Source organism: Nomascus leucogenys, chromosome 14, assembly GCF_006542625.1.
Source record: "Nomascus leucogenys isolate Asia chromosome 14, Asia_NLE_v1, whole genome shotgun sequence".
NCBI lineage: Eukaryota > Metazoa > Chordata > Mammalia > Primates > Hylobatidae > Nomascus > Nomascus leucogenys.
This window is the reverse complement of record NC_044394.1, coordinates 49,617,935-49,638,810: the sequence shown is the minus strand read 5'-3', so window position 1 is coordinate 49,638,810 and position 20,876 is coordinate 49,617,935. Positions and strand designations below refer to the sequence as shown.

The 20,876-nt window shown below is 51.7% G+C and overlaps 1 protein-coding gene across 2 annotated transcripts; it reads left to right on the top strand.

Annotated features, from left to right (window-relative positions):
* The first annotated feature begins 1,195 nt into the window (after positions 1–1,195).
* On the top strand, positions 1,196–20,304 carry CD300A (CD300a molecule). 2 transcript variants are annotated; one of them, XM_003279248.4, is made up of 7 exons: positions 1,221–1,547; positions 8,529–8,867; positions 9,546–9,699; positions 12,755–12,849; positions 16,672–16,709; positions 17,110–17,217; positions 19,502–20,301. In XM_003279248.4, exons 1-7 carry the CDS (start codon positions 1,508–1,510, stop codon positions 19,625–19,627), a joined length of 900 nt encoding a protein of 299 aa, XP_003279296.1. In that variant the 5' UTR covers positions 1,221–1,507; the 3' UTR covers positions 19,628–20,301. The 2 variants fall into 2 exon arrangements, 1 of the variants encoding a protein (XP_003279296.1); XR_001114772.2 differs by having other exon boundaries at positions 1,196–1,547; positions 16,672–17,217; positions 19,502–20,304.
* Positions 20,305–20,876: the final 572 nt, after the last annotated feature.

Here is a 20,876-nt window from a genome sequence, read left to right as displayed (position 1 = left end):
CATCATGAAAATTTCCACAATGTCCACCAGGCTCTGTCCTTGAATCTTCCAGCAGCAGAGCCCACAGGTCTCCTTGGCTTCCTGACACCTTCCTGGGCAAGGTGCTCCTGTGGCCAGAAGGAAGAGGAAAGTGAAACATTCCAGAAAGAGCCAGAGGGAAGGGCATTCTTGGGATCCCATAGCTGGCGCAGGGCTCCGTGTGGGTGGACGCTCTGAGCTTGGGGACTGCAAGCTCCCAGGTGACGCATTACACATTAGGAGTGGCATTTCCTGTGCCCACCTGGTCATTCTGTGCAAGCTGGAGCACCTGCTCAAGGCACGTGTGTGAGACTGTGTGTGTGTGTGAGTGTATGTGACTGTGTGTGAATGTGTCAGTGTGTGTGTGTTTGTGTGTGTGAATGTGTGAGTGTATTTCAGTTGTATATGTGTGTAAGTGCGTTGTGTGAATGTGAGTGTATGTGTTTCAATGTGTGTGAATGTGTATGTGTGTGAATGTGTGTGTGTATCAGTGTGTGTGAATTTGTGTTTGTGTGTGAATGTGAGTTTGTGAATGTGTGTGAGAGTGCCTGTGTTAGTGTGTATTTGTGTGTGTGCATGAATGTATGTTTGTGTGTATGTGTGTGAGTTTGTGAATGTGTTTGTGTGTATGTGTGTGTTTGTGTGTATGTGAGTGTGTGTATGTGAGTGTGTGAGTGTGAGTTTGTGAATGTGTGTGAATGTGTGTAAGTGTGTGTGTGAGTGTGTTTGTGAGTGTGAGTGTGTGAGTGTGTGTGTGTTTAGAGTCTGAACTCTGTGTGGATCAGGAAGGAAAGGGGTCCTTGCAGGCTCGCTGACTCCCTGCTCTGTGCCCAGCCCCGAGCTGGCTCCAGTGTGGCTATATAGAAAGGCAGGCATGGCTGGAGGACCCTCCGTGTCGAGTTGAGGACGCATTTCCAAGACTAGGAACCATTCAGGGACTCTGGGGCCACGATGACAACTCCCCTTCCTTGAGCCCCGAAGCCCAGGCCTGGACCCCCAAAGGACTCAGGAGAGGGACTCAAGAAAGGGGAGTTCCCCCTGGCAGCCTCCTCGTGGGCACCACCGAGGGTGAGAGGAGCCAGCTCAGCGGGTCCCACCCCCAGGGTTGCCCATCTTGACCACAAGGAAAGGAGGGAGGAGTTATTGGGCCTTCCACTAGGAGAAGACCCGGGGAAGTGAGAGTCGGGGATCAGTCCTGCAAGCTACGGAGTCACTACAGGGAGAGGTCTCATCACTAGAAATAGCTGAGGAACCTGCAGCCTCAACCCGGGTTAAGGAGGACGTGCCGTTCCTGGGGAGCCTTAGTCGGGGCTCTCCAGCTTCCTCCATTTTCTGACCGGCTCCAGGAATAGAACCAAAAGATGCTGAACAAGGAAGCAGCGCGGCACCAAGAAAAGCAGAAGTTGGGGCCTTGGAGGCGTGATTCTCCCCTCGGGTCCAGCTAGGGCCTGGTGCTGCTGCAAGTGCCACCTGTGCTGGGGAAGGGACCATGTGGCTGCCTTGGGCTCTGTTGCTTCTCTGGGTCCCAGGTGAGAGTCTCCCTGCCCGGGAAAGTCTGCAGCAGGGAGGGAGGGTGCGAGGGGCAGGGCCTCAGGGCAGGTGTCACACGAGACACCCCGAGTCTGGACTCCGTGCAGAACGCAGAATGGGGTGTGCTCTGTCCACCATATAAGATGGACAGATGAAGGGCCACACCCCTGGGAAAGGAAGGAGCCAGAGCCTCTCCCGGCTCCGCACCCAGGTACCTTGGCTGAAGCACAGCGGGGCGAGTGATAAGGGGTGGGGGCAGAAAAGGGACCTTTTAGGTTTTCAGTTGAATTCTTACAGGAAGGGGGATGAGAGGCAGGATGTGTCGGGGGGGTGGAGAGTGGCAGCCACTGACTGCAAGGGGCATGTGGTAAGGGTGGGGGAGATGCCGGGCTCACTGGGTGCAGGGTGTGGAGGAGGGAGGTGTGGGGATGGTGGGGGAGATGTCGGGCTCACTGGGTGCAGGGTGTGGAGGAGGGGGGTGTGGGGATGGTGGGGGAGATGCCGGGCTCACTGGGTGCAGGGTATGGAGGAGGGGGGTGTGGGGATGGTGGGGGAGATGCCGGGCTCACTGGGTGCAGGGTGTGGAGGAGGGGGGTGTGGGGATGGTGGGGGAGATGCCGGGCTCACTGGGTGCAGGGTGTGGAGGAGGGGGGTGTGGGGATGGTGGGGGAGATGCCGGGCTCACTGGGTGCAGGGTATGGAGGAGCGGTGGGGCGGTGAGGGAGATAGGGTCGGGGTGGGGAGCAGGTCGATAGTCTCTGGAATGCGGAGATTTAACCAGGGCAGCCCAGTGGCTGGAGCCTGAGCAGGGGAAGTCCCGAGGCAGGCCTGGCTGGGATTAGCCCGTGCGTGGGCCTGAGAACCAGGGTCAGTCCTCTCCAAGAAGGGGATATGGGACAGAGGGGACAGAAAAGGTGGTGGGGAGGGCGAGGAGGGAAAAGATCGGGCAGAGAAGCGCTGAGATCTTCTTTAGGGAGAAGTGTGGGGTTGAGCCTTCCCTGTCCAAGCGCAGGGATTCCTTCCGCAGAGTCACCTGTTGTGCCTTCAGTCACGTCCACCGCTCTCCTCAGATAGGTCCTGTGCAGACTCCTCAGGCCTAGTCCTAGGATATTTTACATCTTTGTGGTTGCTTTCCTTACAGATCGGAGGTTTTCTGCAATTATATTTGCTATTTGTCTGTGGGAAGGTTATTACTTTTGGTGTCTTGACTTGGAAACGGGTCATCCTCCCATGACCGGTATTCCTGCGATTCTCTCGGGTGTTCTTCTGTTTCATAGGATCGGTGTGCATGGGGAGGTTTCAGTTCCTGTCTGATAATCTGTTTCTCTTTCTCCCATTAACTCCTTGGCTGGTACAGCCAGAATGAGGCCCAGTGGACGCAGTGGTAGTGGTTGGCCCTGCCTTGTCGCTGACTCAGGGGAAAAGGACCAGAGCTTCTCATTATTACGAAGGGATCCACCAATGACTATCCACAAAGCATTTTTACATTTATTTATTTATTTATTTATTTGTTTATTTATTTATTTATTTATTTGAGATGGAATTTTGCTCTTGTTGCCCAGGCTGGAGTGCAGTGGCGCGATCTTGGCTCACTGCAATCTACGCCTCCCAGGTTCAAGTGATTCTCCTGCCTCAGCCTCCCGAGTAGCTGAGATTACAGGCATGTGCCACCACGCCAGGCTAATTTTGTATTTTTAGTAGAGATGGGGTTTCTCCATGTTGGTCAGGCTAGTCTCAAACTCCCGAACTCAGGTGATCCACTCGCCTTGGCCTCCCAAAGTGCTGGGATTGCAGGGGTGAGCCACCAAGCCTGGCCAACATTTTTATTTTTTTGAGACAGGGTCTCCCTCCATCACCCAAACTGGAGTGCAGTGGTGCAGTCACGGTTCACTGCAGCCTCCACCTCCCAGGCTCCAGTGATTCTCCCACCTCAACCTCCCCAGTAGCTGAGACTACAGGTGTGTGCCACCACACACAGCTGGATTCTTAATTTTTTTTAGGGACAAGGTCTTACCATGTTGCCCAGGCTGGCCTCCATCTCCTGGGATCAAGGGATCCTCCCACCTTGTCCTCCCAAAATGCTGGGATTACAGGCATGAACCACCACACCTGGCCCCTACAAAACATTTTTTATTTTATTTTTATTTATTTATTTTTTTGGAGACAGAATCTCACTCTATCACCCAGGGCTGGAGTGCAGTGGCTTAATCTTGGCTCACTGCAACCTCCACCTCCTGGGTTCAAGCGATTCTCCTGCCTCAGCCTCTTGAGTAGCTGGGATTACAGGCACCCGCCACCACTGCTGGCTAATTTTTTGTGTTTTGGTAGAGACGGGGTTTCACCATATTGCCCAAGGTAGTCTCAAACTCCTGAGCTCAGGCAATCTGCCAGCCTTGGCCTCTGGCCCCCACAAAATACTATTTTTATTATTTATAGAAATTATTATTTTTATTCTTTCAGCTATGAAGGAGGTGAATTACATTAGGAGATCTGGTCATATGTTTGTCTTGATATATTATGCTGGCTTCATGAAAAGAATTAGGGAGATCTCCCTGTTTCTGTGTTCTCTGCAAATGTTTAAATAAAACTGAAATTATTTGTTCCTTGAAGTTTTGAGAGAACTAACTTGTAAAACTGTCTGAGTTTTGCTTCTTTTCTTTTGATGGAAGGGAAAGAATTTCTTAATAACACTCATCATTTTTGTTCTACATTAAAAAAAATCTAGCTGGGTACAGTGGCTCACACCTGTAATCCCAGAATTTTGGGAGGTTGAGGTGGGAGGATAGCTTGAGCCCAGGAGTTCGAGACTGGCCTGGGCAATATAGAAAGCAAGACCCTGTCTCTTTCTTGGCCTACCTTGATAATTTATATTTTCTTAAAAAATCATCAGTGTCGTCCAGGTTTACAGACTTATTTGTAGAGATTTGCAAATTAAACTGTTATTTTTCTTTGGAATTTTGTATCTGTGTCTTTTTTTTGGTCTGGCTACCCACTAGTCTAATTAATTGTTTGAGGCCAGGCACGTTGGCTCACGCCTGTAATCCCAGCACTTTGGGGGGCCAAGGCGGGTGGATCACTTGAGGTCAGGAGTTTGAGACCAGCCTGGCCAACATGGTGAAACCCCGTGTCTACTAAAAAGACAAAATTAGCCAGGCACGGTAGCGCGCACCCTGTAGTCCCAGCCACTCGGGAGGCTGAGACATGAGAGTCGCTTGAACCCAGGAGGTGGAGGTTGCAGTGAGCCGAGATCATGCCACTGAACTCTGGCCTGGGCGACAAGAGCGAAACTCTGTCTCAAAAAAATAAAATAAAATAATTAATCGTTGACCCCTTACCAAAAAATCCATTTACTAATGTGTATACTAACTCCACTGTTTTTCTGTTTCTTAATTCACTGATTTCTGTGAATTCACCAATTAGTGAAAGATGACCTGGTTCTGTGTTGTGTGTGCATGTGTGTGTTCCTCTTCTGACCTCTTGAGTTGGACTATTCAGTCATTTATCTGAGAGTTAATGGGTCAAGATTCTGTGATCTTAAAGGAAAACATTAAGACAACAAAGGAATATCCTGGTAGAGGACCCTGGCCCCAAGATGGTCCCCAGTCTCCTGTTTATGATTAGAGGGATTGGAGATGGTGATTCGGGTTGGAAGAGAGAAAGTGCAGAAACACAAGCCTGGGAGCACTGGGGATCCGTGTGATCGTTCCAGGTAAGTGGGGAAATAAACGGAGGGTTTTCTGACACTTCGCAATCTCTAAATTATAATGACACCTTCACAGGTGGAACAGAGCTTTGGGGAGATGATTGGGTGACAGTTTTTATCCAAGATTTCAGAGGAGAGAAGTTAATCAGGAGAGCGAGAGAGAGAGAGAAACTAAACCCAAAGGGAAGTCAGATACTGGAGTAGGACGAGAGACAGGATTGGGTGCTGTGGGCAGAGGTGGCAGGGTCACTGAGGTCAGGAGAGAAGCCAAAACATGGACAAAGAAAGATGACGATTCGCAGCCCAGGAGAGGCAGGGAATCGGGTCAGGAGAGGGAGCAGGAACAGTGTCTTAGGTGAAGGAGGGCTGAGAACTGACAGTATTTATTTACTTTTTTTTTTTTTGAGATAGAGTCTCACTCTGTCGCCCAGGCTGGAGTGCAGTGGTGTGATCACGGCTCACTGCAATCTCCACCTCCTGGACTCAAGTGATCCTCCCACCTCAGCCTGCTGAGTAGCTGGGAATACAGGCACGTGCCACCACGCCTGACTAATTTTTTGTATTTTTGGTAGAGATGGGGGTCTCACCACGTTGCCCAGGCTGGCCTCAAACACCTAGGCTCAAGCAATCCTCCCGCTTTGGCCTCCCAAAGTGCTAGGATTACAGGCATGAGCCACTACACCTGGCGTATTTATTTATTTGAGTCAGGGTCTCACTCTGTCACCCAGGCTGAAGTGCAGTGATGCAATCATAGCTCACTGCAGCCTCCACCTCCTGGGCTAAAGTGACCCTCCCACCTCAGCCTCTTAACTGGGACCACACGTGTGCACCAGCACGCCTGGCTAATTTTTGTATTTTTTTGTAGAGATGGAATCTCACCATGTTGCCCAGGCTCCATTTACTTATTAAGTACTTAATGTGTCAATTTTAGTGATTTGTGTTTTTCTAGAAAATCACGTTCATCTAAGTTTATGAATTTTATGTAGAGAATTTCTGCAAAATATCTTGACTCTTCATTCTTTCTTCATCTATGGTCCTTCTCTCTTGTCATGTCTTATTTAGGCCAGCCCAAAGGTTATCTATTTTTATTAGCTCGAATCATGTGAAACCCTGTTGTCTTGGTCAAAAAGTTGAATATCAGCCATTTCATGTGATACAACCTAATATTGTTTACCAGGCGTTTTACACCTGTGATCTCATTTAACACCCGCAAAGGCCATATGAGTCAGGGACAATTGTCACCACTTTATATGCAAGGTGTCTGAAGCTCAGAGAGGTTAACTAACTTGCCCCAGAACACACAGCTGATACGTAATAGGATAGAGATGTAAACGCAGATGCTTCTGAGGTTCTTTCTGCTTTGTCCTGGCAATTGCCGCTGAGAGTCTCAGGAAGCATCACATCTGTGACAAGCTTAGAAAGGCCTTCTCTGCAGGGGATCTGTACATCAGGCGAGGAGAGGTTTGGATAGGCCTCTGGGAGAGGCACCGAGGAGCTTGTCATCGTCTTTGGGCAACCGTGGGCTGGGTGTGGAGCCAATGGGGTTGAGGAGAAGCTTGCACTGAAGTTTTTATAGTGGACCTACCATGTGCAAGGCACCTGCAGACGTTGAAGGTATAAGAACGAGACCCCTACCCCCCTGAGGCTTTCATTCGAGTGGTCCCAAAATCTCACGTGTGAAGAGATTTAAGCATTTGAAACAATAAGTAAAATTGAAGAGTTTTGGCTGGGTGCAGTAGTTCATGCCTGTAATCCCAGCACTTTGGGAGGCCGAGGCAGGCGGATCACCTGAGGTCAGGAGTTCGAGACCAGACAGGCCAACATGGCGAAACCCCATCTCTACTAAAAGCACAAAAATTATCCGGGTGTGGTGGACGCCTGTAATCCTAGCTATTCGGTAGGCTGAGGCAGGAGAATTGCTTGAACCAATGAGGCAGAGGTTGCAATGAGCCGAGATCCCGCCACGGCACTCCAGCCTGGGCTTCAGAGCGAGTCTCCACCTTAAAAAAAAAAAAGTTCTAACCGGAGGAAAGGGGAGCAAGCCCCGCTCCCGCCATCCCCGGCCAATATGGGGCCACAGAATTACAAGGGCAGTGAGACACTGCACACACAACTGCCCAGCGGGCACATGCTCATCTGCCCGGGGCAGGGGCTGTGTGTCCTCTGTTTGGCGGCCGACGCTAGCTTCGAGCCTTCACCTTACTCTCCCCACTTTGCATCTGTGAATTATTTGGGAAAATGATAGACATAATTTTCAAGGAAGCTCATTTATTTCTGAGATTTAAGTCTAGGAGAGCTGGGCAAACTAAGACACAGGATAAATGAAAGTTTTCGTCAGCGAGCCTTCTGCGTTTGTGACTTTTTTTTTTGAGACGGAGTCTCTGCTCTGTCACTCAGGCTGGAATGCAGTGGCAAGATCTCAGCTCAACATAACCTCTGCCTCCGGAGTTGAAGCGATTCTCATGCCTCAGCCTCCCCAGTAGCTGCAATTACAGGCGCATGCCACCACGCTAGACTAATTTTTGTATTCTTAGTAGAGACAGGTTTCACCATGTTGGCCAGGCTGGTCTCGAGCTCCTGGCCTCAAGTGATCTACCTGCCTTAGCCTTCCAAAGTGCTGGGATTACAGGCATGACCCACTATACCCAGCCAGTATTCTTGTGAAAATGGCTTGACAACCCTATTACTGCCCGGGTTTGCCCCCCTGGTGGGACCAGATCAGTATGTGGGCTGGTCTTCCTCTTGCGGGGTTGCCCAGGGCTGGGGTGGCCCTCCCGGGAGGGCAGGTGCTTACAGGTGAGTTCTCATGGTCCTGACAGGTTTGGAAGCAGGAGGCCCCTGGTGGGTGAGAGGGGTGGGAAGGGTAAGGGAAAGGAGGCAGGGGCTAGAGAAACGGGCTGCTATGAGCAAAATGTTGAGGCTGATAGAGTAGAAAAGAGAATGCTCAAGCTGTGATCTGGCTGATGGAGCTGATATGAGGTGAAGGAGTCAGGGGCTGAGGGCTGGGGGTGCTGATACGGAGTCGGGGAATCTTTGGAGGAGGTGACCCCAGGGCGCCCAGCCTGAGCTCTGCCAGTCTCCATGGAAAGCCTCTGCCCTATTTCCACATGTGCATGGAGGGAGCCTCTCATCCTCAGTCCCCGCTCCTGGGTGGACAAGGCCTGTCTGCCTGCAGCTGCCTCCTCCACACCCCCAGGGTCCATGTGGCCCTGACCCCGGGGCATCCCTGACCAGGCTCATCTGAGGAGGAGCCGGGACTCGGGCTTGTGTTTTTCAGGCTGTTTTGCTCTGAGCGGCCCCAGCACCGTGGCGGGCCCCGTGGGGGGATCCCTGAGCGTGCAGTGTCGCTATGAACAGGAACACGAGACTCTCAATAAATATTGGTGCAGACCACCACAGATTCTCCGATGTAACAAGATTGTGGAGACCAAAGGGCCAGCAGGAACAAGGAAAGGCCGAGTGTCCATCAGGGACAGTCCTGCAAACCTCAGCTTCACAGTGACCCTGGAGAATCTCACAGAGGAGGACGCAGGCACCTACTGGTGTGGGGTGGATACGCCGTGGCTCCGAGACTTTCACGATCCCTATTTCCAGGTTGAGGTGTCCGTGTTCCCAGGTGAGCCCCTCCTTCCCTCAGCACCTAAACAGGCACAGGTTGGAATTGTTGGGGCAGGAATCCAATCAGAGACGTGAAGCAGACAGTGTGTGTGTGTGTGTGTGTGTGTGTGTGTGTGTGTGTGTGTGTAAGAGAGAGAGGTGGGGGCCAAGGGAACACAGTCAGGGGGTCTCTCCTGGAGCAGCCGACATGTCTGCCCAGTATTGAAGAAGGGAAGGATCCAGTGACAGGGAGGCTGAGAGAGCGTTGCCTGTGAAGGAGCCAGGAGCACACCTGTGGCTCAGCCCCACGGAAGTACAGCTGCAAGGGGGAAGGGTGGGGCCCAACAGAGAGGCTGGGGGGCCAGATGGGAAGCTGCTGCCCTCAGGAGGAGCCTTACCACATGACAGGTCAGATTTGCAGTGTAGACAGACTCCTCTGCAGCACAGAGGCTCTCAGGAGCACCTGGACCCTCATCAGCAGGATGGAAAATCAGGACCACTGGGAGTGGCACCTGTGTCCTGTTCAGAAATGCCCAATTGGCCCAGGAGGGTCCTGGAGAGACTCCGGCCCAGGGGTCCTGCATCCTGCCCCCTTCCTTAGTGGGCATTTTGTGTGAAATCAAACCAAAAAGGCATCCTGAGTGGTGGGAGAGCCAGAGGACAGCTCCCTGGGTCTGACTTGTGGTTTTGCCACCAGCATCAACGTCAATGACACCTACGAGTGTCACTGCGGCCAAGACCTCAACAACCACAACTGCATTTCCACCTGTATCATCCACTATGCTGTTTGCAGTGAGTGCCACCCACGGTGCCAGCATCCAGAAGGAAAATGAGGCGGTCGTGAACTCACAGTAAGCACCATAGCCCCTGAGACATGGAGGGGGCCCTGTGCTAAGGAGGAGCCCAGGGTGGGGACCTCGGCCATGTGGGCCAGCTGGAGGTGTGCATCACTCCCTTTGCCCCAGGCCCAGGTTGGAAGCCACAGTCTGAACACCCCAGCTTGGACCTGCCCTTGGCTTTGGAAGGGGGCTCAGGTCGGGGAGAAGTTGGGGGGCAGATGGAAGGAAAGTGATAGTTACTGAGGGCTGGTGACATCCTATGAGGCCCGTGTTAGATGCTTCACATGAGCATTCTCACTTGCCCTTCACTGCAGCCCTGTGCTGTCATCATTCCCTGTATTAGTCTGTTTCACACTGTTGATAAAGACATACCCAAGAGTGGATAAATTATAATGAGAAAGAGGTTTAATGGACTCACAGTTCCACATGCCTGAGAAGGCCTCACAATCAAGGCAGAAGGCGAAAGGCATGTCTTACATGGCAGCAGGCAAGACGGAGAATGAGAACCAAGCAAAAGGAGTTTCCTCTTATAAAGCCATCAGATCTCATGAGACTTATTCACTACCACGAGAACAGTATGGGGAAAACCACACCCATGATTCAATTATCCCCCACCAGCTCCCTCCCACAACACGTGGGAATTATATGGGAGCTACAATTCAAGATGAGATTTGGGTGGGGACACAGCCAACCCACATCAATCCCCATTTTACAGATGAGTAAACTGAGACTCAGAGAGGTTAGGCAATTTGCCCAGTCAAGTAGCTACAAGAGGCTAAGGCTAAGCTTCCAATTCTGGTTTATGTGACTCCAGAGCCTTGAGTTCTCTTCTCTAAATAGTGGTTCTTAACCTTTTTGGGGGTTACCAACCCCACATAGAATCTGACATCTATGGACACCCTCCCCAGAAAAACACGTGCAGTCACAAACCTTTTCTGGGATTCACGGACTCCCTATTCTAGCACAAAACCCCACAATTCAATCCTGGTACTAGCCACGCAGAGTTAGTGCAGACCCCACAGGTGAAGAACTTCCACATCCACAAGACCACCCTGATTTAGATGCCAGTCGAACTTTGGGGATCCCCAGGCCACCACACTTCTGACTAACTGGATGCAAATTTGGGGGTTCCCAGGACCCCCTCAGGTTCAATAATTTGTTAGACTCAGAACTCTGGAAAGCATTATACTTACAATTACAGTTTTATCATAAAGGATAAAGGATAAAGATTAGGACCAGCCAACGCAGAGACACATAGGACAAGGCTTGGGAGGATCCCAAGCAGTTTCTGTGCCCTCTCCAGGTGGAATCAGGGAGCATCACCTGCACCCTCCCTGTGGCACCTCAATATGTTTATCAACTAGGAAGCTCCTCCAAGCTTTGGTGTCCAGAGTTTTTATTTGGGTTTCATTACATAGGCATGATGTGATTGAACTGTCTCCACCTCCAGTCCCTCTTTGGGAGGTTGGGCTGGCTCAGGGCTCCAAATCTCTAATTACGTGGTTGGTCTTTCTGGTGACCAACCCCATCCTATTGTCTCATTTCTTACCAAAGTCCAGGTGTGATTCATGAACAACAAAGACACTCCTAATTTTTGGGACATTCTAAGGATTTAGAGCCTCCCTCCTAAGAGCTAGGGACAAAGGCCAGCCAGATTCTTTACTAGACAACATCCATAAACCCCTCCACAGGCTTCTGCCAACATATAAGACAAGGCAAAATTCAGGCTTGAACATGCCACTTTCAGAAGTTTGCCCTGTAGATACACATAGGTGGCAGCGCTGGGTTCTGTGGGGCCTGAAGGTTGTGCAGTTTGCGGGGTGGGTTGGTGGGTGGGTAATCTAAGAAAAAGATGAGAAAATTATGAATGCAATCGTAGGCATGAAGGAAGGGGCCCAAGCAATGGAGGGGCCTGAAGGTGGGCTGCGTCAGCCTCCTGGTCAATCTGCTGCTGCGTGGTCACGCGTGAAAAGATGGAGCTGCAAGGCAATTTATAAGCAACATTTACCATTGCAAAGGACTGGGGGAAATGCCCATTCAGTGGGAACATTTAAATAAATCACAGTCTATCCATGTGTTGGAATACCCTGCAGCTATAGAAAAGAGTGAGGGACTTCTTTATGTACTGACGTGGAAAGACCTCTAAGATGTATTGTTAAGTAAAACCAGAATAGTGTTAGACGAGGCCTCCTTTGTGTGAAAAGAGAAGGGAAATCCCGTATATTCGTATTTGCTTGTATACACATAAAGAAACTCTGGAAGGTTCTTAAGAACGGCATGTGTGTGTATGTGGGGAAATTGGGAAATGTGTAAATGGGGGGTGTGTAGAAAGGGGGCTTTATACTCTCTATTTTTTTTAATTGACCTTATCTATCTACTTAAAAAGTTAGAGAAGGAGACCAGGTATATTGGCTCATGCCTGTCATCCCAGCACTTTGGGAGGTTGAGGCAGGAGGGTGGCTTGAGCTCAGGAGTCTGAAACCATCATGGGCAATATAGCAAGACGGAGTCTCTACAAAAAATTTAAAAATTAGCTGTGGTGGCCGGCACTGTGGCTCACGCCTGTAATCCCAGCACTTTGGGAGGCCGAGGTGGGTGGATCACGAGGTCAGGAGATCAAGACCATCCGGGCTAACACAGTGAAACCCCGTCTCTACTAAAAATGCAAAAAATTAGCCGGGCGTGGTGGCGGGCGCCTGTAGTCCCAGCTACTAGGGAGGCTGAGGCAGGAGAATGGCGTGAACCCTGGAGGCAGAGCTTGCATTGAGCAGATATCGTGCCACTGCACTCCAGCCTGGGTGACAGAGTGAGACTCTGTCTCAAAAAAAAAAAAATAGCCGTGGTGGCCTGTGCCTGTAATCCCAGCTACTCAGGAGGCTGAGGCAGGAGGATCACTTGAGCCCCGGGGTTCAAGGCTGCAGTGAGCCATGATCACCACTGCACTCCAGCCTGGGTAACAGAGCCAGATCCTGTCTCAAATAAATAAATAAATGAATAAATAAATAATAATAAAATAAGTTGGAGAAGGCAAGTTCACCCTGCCCTCACCATCCTGTGCCTCCTCCAGGTTCCCGCTGCTCCTCTCCCTGTTGGTGTTGTTGCTGCTTCTGTTGATAGGGGCCTCCCTGCTAGCCTGGAGGATGTTTCAGAAACGGATCAAAGGTGAGTTGGCTCCCCACACCCCTCTGTCCCACCTGGGGTAGTCAGGCCTTGACCACAGACACTCATCTTCAAAGCTATGTCCTCGTCCCACAGTATTGCTATGAAATGTGACACTCAGACCAAACATCCCGGGTGATCCTACAGGGCAGGTCCCAGAGGAGGCATCCTTGCGCATGGTGGTTACAGGCTGTGGGAGGTGGATCCCAAGCAGGAGGCTTTCCCACTGCCAGCCCAAGGGTGGTTGCCTATGAAGCAATGACCCTCTTCTGTTTAAAACCCTGGCATGGTGAGCTGGGTGCAGCGGTGTGCATCTGTAGTTCCAGCTACTCAGGAGGCTGAGATGGGAGGATTGCTTGAGCCCAAGAACTCAAGACCAGCCTGCGCAACACAACAAGGCTCCCATGTCTATAAAATAAAATAACCCCCTGCATGGTCTCCCCCACCATAAAGAGTCCAGGTCTCTACGGGAGTCACTGCCCTCCACGATCTGGCTCTACCCACCTCCCTTTTCCCGTCCGTGCACCCTGGAAACCAACTTCTTGTATCTCCTTTAATGAGAGCCTCAACCTCAGCCTCTCCTCTCCTTCTGGGTTTGCTCTGGGTACCTGGAGGGCCTCCCCTGCCCCCTCTCCTCAGCTCACTCCCAGTGGACTCCAACAGTGGTCCTCAGACTTTCTTTTCTCTGGGACCTTTTCTTTGACTCCAATGAGTGGCTTGGGACCCCTCCTGGCTATACCTCTGCTGTCACAGCCTTTTGGGAACCAGATTGTCATTGCTGGTGTCCTCACCTGCCTTCCCACAGACATGTGCTTCAAGGAGGTACAGAACCAATATTTGTCAAAATAATGTGTTATTCAGTATCTCCAGCTGCAATGGGCACTCCAGGGGCCTCCAGGCAATCTCTAGTCCAGCTGCCCTCCTCTGAGCTCAGATTAAAAGAGAGAACAGGAACTCTTGGCACTCAGTGAGTAGATGCTCAATAAATAGCTGACAGGCAAATTGAATAAGCACAGGAACAGAGGAACAAGTGGAGGTGTGGCCACCAGTCCTCTAGATTGCAGATCCCTGGCCAAGGTCAAGTGTAAGCCTGAAGCTTCCTCCCTGTTTGGAGAGTTGAAGATTCCACAGGCAGAAGATCCTCAGGGGAGTCTTTGTCCAAAGCCTTCCAAGACTGCAGTGAGACTAGGGTGGGAAGAGATGGGGTTATCCTGTCCCATAGCTGCAGGATAAGCTGGTGCATGCTCGGTGGGGGGCACTGCTCACACATACCCCCAGTGCCTCCTGTGGCGCCCAGGCTTTTGGGGGAGAAGTCAGCCTCAGTAGATCTGTGCAGGGTGTATGGGAAGAAAACCACTTGCTCTTTCCCATCTGCTTTGCATGTGTCATTTTCTGGTAACCCCATCCTAAACTTCAGCACCCACGTGGATGCCACTGGGTTGTCTCAGTTCTGAGCCCCTTTCGGTTTCCTTTGTGCCCTTTCACCCAGAAAGGGTCTGGCTCCTCAAAAAGCCTCTTGCCCCCTTAAAAAGGATATATGTGATTATTGTAGGAAATTTGAAAATTGAGTAAAAGCACAAAGAAGGAAATAAATCCCCCATCATCGATGATAACTAAAAACCCCACCACCTAGAGAAAACCAGCCACTGGCCCCTGAGGTATATCCTTCCAGTCTTTTTTTCTATGCCTATATAAATGCATCTATGATTTCTTGTTTTTCTTTTTCTTTTCTTTCTTTCTTTTTTTTTTTTTTTTTTTTTTTTGAGACAGAGTCTCACTCTGTCACCCAGCCTGGAGTGCAGTGGTGTGATCTTGGCTCATTCCAGCCTTGACCCCCCACCGCGTGGGGCTCCAGTGATCCTCCTGCCTTAGCCTCCCAATTATCTGGGACTACAGGTGCTCATAACCATGTCTGGCTAATTGTTAAATTTTTTTTTTTTTTTTTTTTTTTTAGAGATGGGGTTTCACTATGTTGCCCAGCCTGGTCTTGAACTCCTGAGCTCAAGCCTGGAGTGCTGGGACTACAGATGTGAGCCACCACACCCAGTTCATGCATCTGTGATGTCTTAACAAATTGGCTTCATACCACTCATACTCTTTTAAACCTACATTTTTGCACTTAACATATGGTACCATGTTCCCAGCTATTAAATGTTCTAAAAATCACAGACTGCAGAGTTTACCGGTGTCTTAAGCTTCCTGTAACCCATCCTCAGTAACAAGATAAAGGTTTTCTATTCAAACATTTTTGACTCTCTGTCCCCTGCTTTGCAAGTCCGCGCCCCATCCCCTGACTGTGTGGCCGAGGTTGACCTCCCCTTGCCCTGCCTGGAGCCTGACACCTGCCTCATCACACCTACTCCCCACTCTTACCCCCAGCCCACATTTGTCGTTCATTCATTCATACAACGAAGCTGTCCTGAGCACCTACTGTGTGCCAGGCCTATGCTGGGCACTGGGGACACCATTGTGACTGGGGTAGACTGGGTCTTACCTTCAGTGAGCTTCCCCTACCGCTGGCTCCCCCAAACCTTCTCACTACCACCCTCCTTCCCAGGCATTGAACTCCTGTCTCGTCCCCACCAGCTCTTTTCCTCCTTCCCATCAGAACACTTGTCCCAGGTGGGGACAGGGAGGGCAGTGTGGTGCCTGCACACAGCATTTGGAAGCAGAGCACTTCGCACCCCAGAGTACCCGGCTGCATGCTCCATTAGGTCAGCTGTGGCTCAGCAAGCCCATCACTATATGTGGTCTTGTGTCTCCCAACTGTGGGCTCCTCCCCTTTGATTCTGGGGGAGGAGCCCACAGATCCCCACAGCATCCAGTGCAGTGGGCTCTGGGGTTGCCTGGCTGTGGACCTAACCAAGGGCATCAGTAGCGTGTGTGTCACCCACTGCCCACCTGGTCCAGGCTCCTGGGGTGAAAGGGTTAGGGTGTACAGGGCTGTGCTCACAGGCAGCACTCCTATAGAGCAGGTGCCGGCAGCCAAGGGCTGTGTAAGCCTGAGCTGGGGTCCCTGGGGCTGACAGGCCTCCTTCCCTACGGCCTGGGGCAGCAGGCAGGTGGGCTGTCTGGGAGGGCAGACCTCAGGCACGGGGATGGGAGCAGAGGCCCCAGCAACTTCCCACAGTCTGATGCAGCCCTAAGCCCCGGATGCACAGGGCTTTTCGGTGGCATCCTTCCTCCCCTGGAAACATTTGTGTGAGATCCTGTGTTGAGAGCTTGCTTTGGTCCCTCTCCTCCAGCTGGGATCTTTCTTTCCTTTCTTTCTTTCTTTCTTCTTTTTTTTTTTTTTTTTGAGACAGAGTCTTGCTCTGTTGCCCAGGCTGGAGTGCAGTGGCATGATCTCAGCTCACTGCAACCTCCGTCTCCCAGGTTCAAGCAATTCTCCTGTCTCAGCCTCCCAAGTAGCTGGGACTACAGGGCACATGCCACCATGCCCAGCTAATACTTGTATTTTTAGTAGAGACGGGGTTTCACCCTATTGGCCAGGCTGGTCTCGAACTCCTGACCTCAAATGATCTGCCCTCCTCAGCATCCCAAAGCACTGAGATTACAGGTGTAAGCCACTGCACCCGGCCCAGCTGGAATCTTTCTATTTCTCCATTTATTCACTCATCCTGTGTTCATTCGTTCATTTACTAAGTCACTAATTCACTCACTCAACAAACCCTTGAGTTCCTACCAAGCTTCAGGCCTCAAGGGATAGGTCCCCAGGGCTGAGGTCTCTAGGGAAAGGTCTTTTCCCAGAAGGCTTGTAGGGTCCTCCATCCTGGCCGTTGTTCCGGCCAGGATTCAACCTCCTTCCTCTCCTCTTGTCTCTAGCTGGTGACCATTCAGAGCTGTCCCAGAACCCCAAGCAGGTAAGGGGGGCTTCAGCAGGAGGTGTATCAGGTGGCTGGGCAGAGGGTACAGAGGATGCTGGGGAGTTGGACAGTCCCATCGGCCAATGGAGGATGGATGGAGTGGGGAGCTCACCCAGAGCAGGACGAACAATGCTGGGAGATGTGGTCACTGGGTCTTGTTCTGAGACCTGGCCAGCCTGTCCCCTCCCCACCAGGGCAAATGGAATGAAGGGAGGCCCTCCCAGCCAAGCTGACCTGGGGAACATTCAACTACTGGATGGAGTGGGATGGAGGCAGGAAGGGGAAGGTGGGGGCTGAGGTGCTCAGAGCATAGAGGAAGGAGAGACACATGCAGAAATGCAGGGACAGAGGCTGCAGGGCTCTGTGGACACCCACCTGGGACCTCCTGCCCTCCCAGGCTGCCAAGCAGAGTGAGCTGCACTACACAAATCTGGAGCTGCTGATGTGGCCTCTGCAGGAAAAGCCAGCACCACCAAGGGAGGTGGAGGTGGAATACAGCACCGTGGTAAGTGCGGGAGCCCGGCTTTTGGGCATGCAGCCCCTGGGCTGTGCCAGGGCACCCCTAGGAGGCTGGGCAGAAGGGGAAGGAAGGGATCGGCTTGGTGATCTTGTGCCTGTCAGGGACAGGGCCACACGGAGATGGAGCAAGTGTAGATTTTGCCAGAGCAGAGGTCCTTAGAAGAAGGGCTTGGTGTCATTGTGGCTGGGGGGTTGGAGGGGTGGCCAGCAGCTGTGGCTCTGACAGTCCGTGAAGTCCAGCATGGGTTAAGCACCTGCTGTGTATCATGAACCTGTGACTTCTCACTGTTTTGGTCTCATCATCTCTTTGGCATCAATTCTGCTTTCCAGGTTTTTGTCTGTGACCCCCTGTGGGTCAACCCTTTGGCGCAGCCACCTTCAACTGGGATAATGGGATGGGGGCTGCCTCCCTGGGTCGTGACCCACCTACTAGTGGGAGAGTTCAAGCAGAAGCTGGGGTTAGCCTGGCAGAGAGGATCGGGAGAGACGTAAGCATCAGCAAGGATGCTTAAATGACCGCCCAGGCCTGGGAGCTGAAGGGACCCCTCAGACATGTTGTGTGGTGCCATGGAGGGCTGGCACCAGGGTGACAGGGGACACTGTTACTGGTCTGCCTGGAAAAGTGGCCCAACTCCCTGGGATATCTCCAGCCTGGTACCGTTCTCCCCAGGCCGCCGTTTTGCACCTGACAGGGGAAGAGGGGATCCAGACCTGCCACTTCCGGGTCCCCTGATAGCCGCACCCCTCCCCAACCTCCCGCCAGCTGTCTGCATGAGGATGAGGGTGGTCTGGGGGCCCAGGGTCCTGGATGGCTCCTGGCCAAGTTCCTTTCTTTCTTTCTTTCTTCTTTCTTTCTTTCTTTCTTTCTTTCTTTCTTTCTTTCTTTCTTTCTTCTTTCTTTCTTTCTTTCTTTCTTTCTTTCTTTCTTTCTTTCTTTTCTTTCTCTCTCTCTTTCCTTCTTTCTTTCTTTTTTTAGGTGGAATCTCGCTCTGTCCCCCAGGCTGGAATGCAGTGGCAAAGTCTTGGCTCGCTGCAATCTTGGCCTCCCAGGTCCAAGCAATTCTCCTGCCTCAGCCTCAGCCTCCAGAGTAGCTGGGACTACAGACACATGCCACTGCACTGGCTGATTTTTGTATTTTTAGTAGAGATAGGGCTTCACCATGTTGGCCAGGCTGGTCTCAGACTCCTGACCTCAAGTGATCCGCCTGCCCTGGCTTCCCAAAGTGCTAGGATTACAGGACTGAGCCACCACACCCGGCCAGCTCCTGGCCAAGTTTCTGAGTGCCCCTGCGATGGTCAAACCTGACTCCTTCCTTGGGTGACATGATCTTGTGTCCACAAAGCTGCATGGCCTGGGACCAGCAACAGCCTTGTTGTTCTAACTTGTTGTCTCATGATCTAAAGTGGATGGGACATGGTCTTACTCTTCTCCCAGCCCCCTTGGTACAAGTTGGGACTCATGCCCACAGTACAGCAAGTTAATCAGAGCTGCAGGGCCAATGCAGTACCCCTGTACTGGCTTCAACTCCACCTAGAGAATTAGGGGTCCTCTGCAGAAAGGGACCTCAGAAAGGGACCCATGGCTGCTTCATTGTGAGAACTTTTCCTTTTTTTTTTCTTTTCTTTTCTTTTTTTTTTTTTTTTGGAGACAGAGTCTCACTCTGTCGCCAGGCTGGAGAGCAGTGGTGCAATCTTGGCCACTGCAACCTCCACCTCCCCGGTTCAAGTGATCCTCCTGCCCCAGCCTCCCAAGTAGCTGAGATTACAGGTGCCCACCACCACGCCCAGCTAATTTTTGTATTTTTAATAGAGACTGGGTTTCACTATGTTGCCCAGGCTGGTCTCAAACTCCTGACTTCAAGTGATCCACCCACCTGGTCCTCCCAAAGTGCTGGGATTAGAGGCGTGAGCCACTGCGCCTGGCCACGAGAATATTTCATTAAGAGAAGCACAGAGGTGTCTTGGGGGAGCCCAGCCAGGTCTCAGGACCTCAATTTCTTCCCTGTAGAATGGACCAGGCTGGGTCAGCCCCCGGGAGCCCCCAGAGCCTCCTGCCTCTCATGCTGGGGATGTTGTGCTGCTGCTTTGCCCAGGTGGGGAGGAGCAGCTGGGTGGACAGGATCATGGAGAGAAAGAGGCCAGGACAGTGGAGCCTCTACAGTGAGGCCTCCCCAAGGCCCCTCAGGTGTCCTCCCTCCTTCGTCCTATGCTGGGGGTCCTTCCTTCCCTTGCCTCTCCCAAGCCTCTGGTTTCTTGCTTTCTCTCTGCAGGCCGCCCCCAGGGAAGAACTTCACTATGCCTCCGTGGTGTTTGATTCTAACACCAATAGGATAGCTGCTCAGAGGCCCCGGGAGGAGGAACCAGGTTCAGATTACAGTGTGATAAGGAAGACATAGGCCTTTGTCCTGCCTCGCCATCACCATCGGAGCTCTCATGGGCCCCAGGAAGTCCAGGGACGGCTCCCTTATCCCTGGCCCACGTCCTCCTCAGCCTGCCCTTGACGACAGTGACCAACAGACAGGCAGCTGGGTTTCCCAGGCCGTCCCTCTGTTTCCATCAGCTCGATTGGCTTCCCTGAGGGCCAGCAGGGCTGGGGGCTCCGGGGAGCAGCAGGAAGCACTCCCAGCCACCAGCACATGTCGCCTCTTTCCCCTTTGCCCCTGCTTCATCCCAGCTCTGTGTGTGGAGGACAAAGCTTCTTCCTGCGTGGCTCCAGGAAAAGATGTGGCTCACGTAGGTGGCACCTGCCAATAGCTTTGTCAATCACAGCCCCATAGGAACATCTGGAATTGCTTGGGAGTTGGGGAGAACTATCAAGAAGAGTGAAGAGAGTGCCAAAGCAGAGATCTGTTCACATGGGGGCCATGGTGGGGGGACCCACTAAAGATCAAGATCAAAGATCCTCCCCATCTCACAGACAAGGAAACTGAGGCCAGAGGGAGGAGAGAATTGCTCATGGCTGCAGAACTGGTGGCAAGTTTCTCTGGACTCTTAGGTTTATTTTTAATATGAAATATAAAAACAGTTTCAAATATCTTATTAAGGGAGAAGTAAAAAGTTATTTAAACAATGACCGCTATGTGTCTGCAATCCTCTGCTAAAGAAAGCTCCCAGCTTTGATACCAGATGAGTGCAGAGAAGCCTTGTGGGTGCAGTGGGTTGGGGACATCCTAAGAGAAGTCCTCACTGAGTGGGAGAAGGTGGGTCACAGCTGCTTCTCGCCATGATGTCTGTTTACTTGTGTGTTTTTTGAGACGGGGCCTCACTCCGTCCCCCAGGCTGGAGTACAGTGGTACGATCACAGCTCACTGCAGCCTGGAATTCTTGGGCTCAAGTGATCCTCCTGCCTCAGCCTCCTGAGTAGCTGGCACTACAAACACGTGCCACCATGCCTGACTTTTTTATTTTTTGTAAAGATGGGGTCTCGCCATGTTGCCCAGGCTGGTCTTGAACTCTTGGGCTCAAGCGATCCTTTTTCCTTGGCCTCCCTGAGTGCTAGGATTACAGCATGAGTCACCATGCCTGACAGTTTGCATGCTGGAAAACACAGCAGTTTTCTTGTCGGGAGATTTGAAATTTGATGCAAAGAGTTGTCCAGGCTGTCTTGAGTCTGTGGCAGCTGCCAACAGCTTTATGTTTTTATTT

Bases quoted from the DNA above. Each gene is read 5' to 3' on its own strand.
- CD300A (XM_003279248.4), top strand. From the start codon at position 1,508: ATGTGGCTGCCTTGGGCTCTGTTGCTTCTCTGGGTCCCAG. The intron at 9,700-12,754 runs GTAAGCACCATA...TGCCTCCTCCAG, and splicing joins GAGGCGGTCGTGAACTCACA to GTTCCCGCTGCTCCTCTCCC. The intron at 17,218-19,501 runs GTAAGTGCGGGA...TTCTCTCTGCAG, and splicing joins AGGTGGAATACAGCACCGTG to GCCGCCCCCAGGGAAGAACT.